Source organism: Haplochromis burtoni, unplaced genomic scaffold, assembly GCF_018398535.1.
Source record: "Haplochromis burtoni strain Fernald_Lab_line unplaced genomic scaffold, NCSU_Asbu1 Contig_22, whole genome shotgun sequence".
In the NCBI taxonomy this organism is placed as follows: domain Eukaryota; kingdom Metazoa; phylum Chordata; class Actinopteri; order Cichliformes; family Cichlidae; genus Haplochromis; species Haplochromis burtoni.
In genome coordinates this window covers 209448-215367 of record NW_024582383.1, presented here as the reverse complement: position 1 = coordinate 215367, position 5920 = coordinate 209448, and the positions used below count along the sequence as shown (strand labels likewise).

At 46.8% G+C, this 5920-nt stretch overlaps 1 protein-coding gene across 2 annotated transcripts in view; it reads right to left on the bottom strand.

The window, feature by feature from the left end:
• elp3 (elongator acetyltransferase complex subunit 3) overlaps positions 1-5920 on the bottom strand; it is a 39258-nt gene that overhangs the window by 5710 nt on the left and 27628 nt on the right. For both annotated transcript variants that reach the window (XM_005917158.3, XM_005917157.3), the window contains one exon: positions 367-560. In XM_005917158.3, the coding sequence (XP_005917220.1) occupies positions 367-560 (194 nt within the window). The remainder of the gene's footprint in view (positions 1-366; positions 561-5920) is intronic.

Genomic DNA, 5920 nt, shown 5'->3' with positions numbered 1-5920 from the left:
GTGTGTGTGTGTGTGTGTGTGTGTGTGTGTGTGTGTGTGTGTGTGTGTGTGTGTGTGTGTGTGTGCCCCATATGTGAGTCACTTCCTCCACAAACCGCTGCCTCTGTGCATTTTTATTACATTCATTCAAACACATCGACCTGTTGGAAGCTGTACATGCACATTTATGAGTTTAGCATCTTTGTTCTATGAAATAACCTCAAACAGTTACTGACTGCATCTTTGAGGCTTTCTTCTGATAACAGAGTTTGTTAAACTTCATCACCCTACAGATGCTGCTCTGAAGCATGACCTGGCTTTAGCCATGTGCTGGAATTATTGAGAATCGTGCACGCAGCTCACGTACCATCAAGTGTATCCACTCACCTTTGCACTCGGTACACTCGGGTCCAGGGCGGCACCAGTGCCAGAATCCGAGCCACGAGGTCCACCAGAGCGCTGGGCGTGTAGCTCTTGTACCGGCCGGTCTTCCACAGCTCGTACAGACCCGTGCCTCGGATGACCAGGGTGGGGTACAGTTTCAGTCCATCTGGCCTGAAAGCTGGATTTTCAAAAAACTCCTGGAACAAGCAGATTCATGTTGCACTTTAAACTCACCGCTTAACAGAGAACAATTCACATTTGCATCAAAGTTTTATTTCTGGAATAAAGCAGAGAGTTTGTTTGAGCTTCTTGAAACTGATGAAACGGGGTCAGAGAGAAAAGGAGGAGCTGACTTCATTTATGTGACTTTTCCACACGGGTCAAGAAAAACGGGCCTCTGCAGAGGCAACGAGCCCGGCTAGAAGCAGCATCCACTGACACTCAGTTATTCAGTGGGAGGAAAGAAATGTCTGGGTCTGCGCAGTAAGAGGAGTCAGTGTGATTTCCAGTCATGCTCCTCCCCTCTGCGCACGCTATCATGATCAGGACCGTGAAAATCTGGAGTGGAGGCGCATTCTCCAAAATAGGCCGCATTATCGGTATCTCATAATCTCCCCCTCTCTCGTCACAGCTCATAATCACACGAGGACATGTCCCACACGGCCCTGCAGTGCAGCTGAAGGGAGGGAGGAGGGGGAGCCGATCCGACGAATAACAACGCTTCGATACCAAAAGAAGGAGACCTGGGACTGGGGGCGGCGAGTATGCACCTGCTACTGGTTTGGACTGTAAATTCACAGCTTCTGTTGGTTGGTAGAGAAGAACCTCGTTAGGATGCCTCCCTGAGAACAGGAGCATCTGTACACAGGAGATAAGTGAGGGAGGAGCTCAGGCTGGGAGGAAGTTGTAATCGAATTTCTTTATCAGAACGAGCGTGAAGTGCAAAGTTCTCCTGTTGCTGCCCTCTGCAGATTTAAACTGGTCTGGGATGCTGCAGACAGCAGTGGGCCCATTATAATAGGCAGCAGCCACAGATAACAGGAAGCATGACTGATTGGTCGAGATGAATGCAAACGCAAAAGACAATGAGGAGCCCCCGCCTCCGAATGCTCGCAAACAGAGGACCTCAATCAGACTATTATTAGCAGCTGTCTGTAAACCAGTGATATACAGGGTGGGCCTTTTATATGGATACCCCGTAATAACATGGGACTGGTTGGTGATATTAAAGTCCTGTTTGTGGCACATTAGTAATATGTGAGGGGGCAAACTCCTCAAGATGGGTGGTGACCATGGTGGCCATGTAGAAGTCGGCCATTGTCTTTAGTTTTTTTCAATAGGAAGAGGGTCATGTGACACATCAGACTTATTGGTAATGTCACAAGAAAAACAATGGTGTGCTTGGTTTCAACGTAACTTTATTCTGTCATGAGTTATTTACAAGTTTCTCTTTGTTCACAGCCATTGACATATTGTGTTGATATGTGGTGAACGCAGTAACCGGGTCATTGCAGCAGAGTTCAATGCAAGACACCCTACGAGACCACCCATCTCCCACGCTACAGTCAGGAAACTGCTTGCTAAGTTTCGTGAAACTGGTTCAGTGTCGGATTTGCCAAAATGTGGACGCAAGAAAACTGTCAAAGACAGCGAACACCATGAGACCGGACAGTGTGCGCACCGCGGATGACGTCAGTGCGCACACTGTGTCTGAGGAGGATGTGCGGAGGTGCTTCAGGAAGGTGAACGCACGCAAAGCTACTGGTCCGGACGGGATTCCCGGCCGCGTCCTCAAGTCATGCGCGGCTCAGCTGGCTGGAGTGTTCACGCACATCTTCAACCTTTCCCTCTCTCTGTCTGTAGTCCCAGCCTGCTTCAAAATGGCCACCATCGTCCCTGTACCCAAATCCTCCACCATCTCCTCATTGAACGACTGGCGACCTGTAGCCCTGACCCCCATCGTGAGCAAATGCTTCGAGAAGCTGGTCAGGGACTTCATCCGCTCTGCACTACCCGACTCACTGGACCCTCTACAGTTCGCATACCGCCACAACAGGTCCACTGATGATGCCATAGCCCTGACACTACACACTGCCCTGTCACACCTGGAGAAGAGAGACACGTATGTGAGAATGCTGTTTGTAGATTACAGCTCAGCATTCAATACCATCGTTCCCTCGAAGCTGGACAGGAAACTGCAGGATCTAGGACTGAGCAGCTCCCTCTGCAGCTGGATCCTTAGCTTCCTGTCTGACAGACGCCAGGTGGTCAGACTGGGCAGCATCACCTCATCCCCCATCACACTGAACACTGGTGCTCCACAGGGGTGTGTACTGAGCCCTCTCCTGTACTCACTCTACACCTACGACTGCACGGCCACTAACAGCTCCAACATCATTGTGAAGTTTGCGGACGACACTACAGTGGTGGGTCTTATCACCAACGGTGATGAGACGGCTTACAGGGAGGAGGTCAGCGCCCTGACCCACTGGTGTCAAGACAACCATCTCACCCTCAACGTCGCAAAGACAAAGGAGTTGATAGTGGACTTCCGGAGGTGCAGAGAAGTACACACCCCCATCACCATCAACGGCGCTGCTGTGGAGAGAGTGAGCAGCTTCCGGTTCCTTGGAGTACATCTGGCTGAGGATCTTACGTGGTCAGTACACACAAACAAAACAGTGAAGAAGGCGCAGCAGCGCCTCTTCTTTCTCAGGAGACTGAAAAGATTCGGCATGAGCCCCCGCATCCTCAGGACCTTCTATCACTGTGCCATTGAGAGCATCCTCACTGGATGCATCACCACCTGGTACGGCAACAGCACCGCCTACAACTGCAAAGCTCTCCAGCGAGTAGTGCGGTGCTCTGAACGGATAATTGGAGGTGAGCTTCCCTCCCTCCAAGACATCTACAGGAAGCGCTGCCTGAGGAAAGCGGGGAGGATCATCAAGGACTCCAGTCACCCCAGCCATAAACTGTTCAGACTGCTTCCATCAGGAAGGAGGTTCTGCAGCATCCGGTCCCGTACCAGCAGACTGAGAGACAGCTTCTTCCACCAGGCCATCAGACTGCTGAACACGTCATAGACACCTCAGCTTCACTACTGGAACTTCAACATTATGCACTCCATACTGTACAGTAATGCCACTGTTTTGCACATGTCTCAACTCTGTATATTTTTATATATTTTATTATTATTTATTTTTTTTACTATTTAATTTGTAAAAATGTGTACACACACACACACACACACACACACACACACACACACACACACACACACACACACACACACGTAGGAAAATATTTAGTATACACATCCAGAAATGCATACACTATTATATATTGTACATATATTTATTAGTTTCAGGTTGGCCATTCTTGTATTTTGCTCGTTTGTGTTGTTGTGTTTGCACATCTCTGTTGCTTGTGGGGCTCGCACACAAGAATTTCACTCGCATGTGCTGTGCCAGTGTGCCTGCACATGTGATGTGACAATAAAAGTGATTTGATTTGATTGATTTGACTCAGAGACATGGCCAAGGTAAGAAAGGCTGAAAGACGACCACCACTGAACAAGACACACAAGCTGAAACGTCAAGACTGGGCCAAGAAATATCTCAAGACTGGTTTTTCTAAGGTTTTATGGACTGATGAAATGAGAGTGAGTCTTGATGGGCCAGATGGATGGGCCCGTGGCTGGATTGGTAAAGGGCTGAGAGCTCCAGTCCGACTCAGACGCCAGCAAGGTGGAGGTGGAGTACTGGTTTGGGCTGGTATCATCAAAGATGAGCTTGTGGGGCCTTTTCGGGTTGAGGATGGAGTCAAGCTCAACTCCCAGTCCTACTGCCAGTTTCTGGAAGACACCTTCTTCAAGCAGTGGTACAGGAAGAAGTCTGCATCCTTCAAGAAAAACATGATTTTCATGCAGGACAATGCTCCATCACACGCGTCCAAGTACTCCACAGCGTGGCTGGCAAGAAAGGGTATAAAAGAAGAAAAACTAATGACATGGCCTCCTTGTTCACCTGATCTGAACCCCATTGAGAACCTGTGGTCCATCATCAAATGTGAGATTTACAAGGAGGGAAAACAGTACACCTCTCTGAACAGTGTCTGGGAGGCTGTGGTTGCTGCTGCACGCAATGTTGATGGTGAACAGATCAAAACACTGACAGAATCCATGGATGGCAGGCTTTTGAGTGTCCTTGCAAAGAAAGGTGGCTATATTGGTCGCTGATTTGTTTTTGTTTTGTTTTTGAATGTCAGAAATGTATATTTGTGAATGTGGAGATGTTATATTGGTTTCACTGGTAAAAATAAATAATTGAAATGGGTATATATTTGTTTTTTGTTAAGTTGCCTAATAATTATGCACAGTAATAGTCACCTGCACACACAGATATCCCCCTAAAATAGCTAAAACTAAAAACAAACTAAAAACTACTTCCAAAAACATTCAGCTTTGATATTAATGAGTTTTTTGGGTTCATTGAGAACATGGTTGTTGTTCAATAATAAAATTATTCCTCAAAAATACAACTTGCCTAATAATTCTGCACTCCCTGTAAAGTGCAAAGGACTCTAACATCACCATTCACATGTTATTACGGTGGATCCATACAAACGGCCCACCCTGTAGAGTCAAACGTGAGGTCGATGGATAAAGCGTGGCCCCAGTTGGCTCGTGCATGACAAAAATGTGAGAGACCAACAAAATCATTCAGAAAACAATTGCTTTAAGTCGTTGGCTTAAGTTTATTGAATTACAAGATGTTTTTAAAATCTTACAGAACTGCTAACAGCCACGTTAATATTTCTTTACATGAGTTTAGCAGACAGACAGCCGCTGATCCCCGTCTGTCTGGTCACGTAGTGTCAAGAACCTGAACGAGCTCCCGGTGTTTAAACCCTCGAGGGGGTCGACCGCTTCCTATTTAAACACCTGGGACTGAAGAAGCCTCTTGAACGAGAGCTTTAACAACCTAACAAACTTAAAGAAGTCCACTCATCTTCTTTTCGAGCTCTGCATGATGTACAGTCTGTACTGATGTTGTGATTGATATGGAAACGTTTGCTCAGCCTTTTTGAAATGTTCTTCTGCTACTGGCACAAAATGTGGTGAAGACATAAAATAAGGACCTGCTATTACAAAGGAAGTACTCCACAGTGTGCTACTCCAGAGGTTATTAAGCAAACTAAAGTGAAACATCTTAATGCTGTTACGTTTCGGTGTTGTCAGTGTGTTGTATTTGGCGTGACTGTTATGTGTTTCCTGTTTTACTTTGAAAGTCTGTGTTATCTTAGTGTTTTCAGTTTACGTTTCCCTGTCTCGTCAGTTCTGAGTTGCCCCAGCTGTGTTTCCCTCTTGTTGTCCATTTTCCTGATTGCTCCCTCTAGGTATTTAAACCCTGTGTTTCAGTGTGTCATGGTCGCGATCTCCCCCCCCCATTGTAAATAAATAGTTTGTTGTAAATAGTTGTGAATGGGTTTGTCAATGCTTTCGTTATGGGATATTTTCGTTTTGGGATTTTGGTGGAGAGCCTTCGTGGTTTTA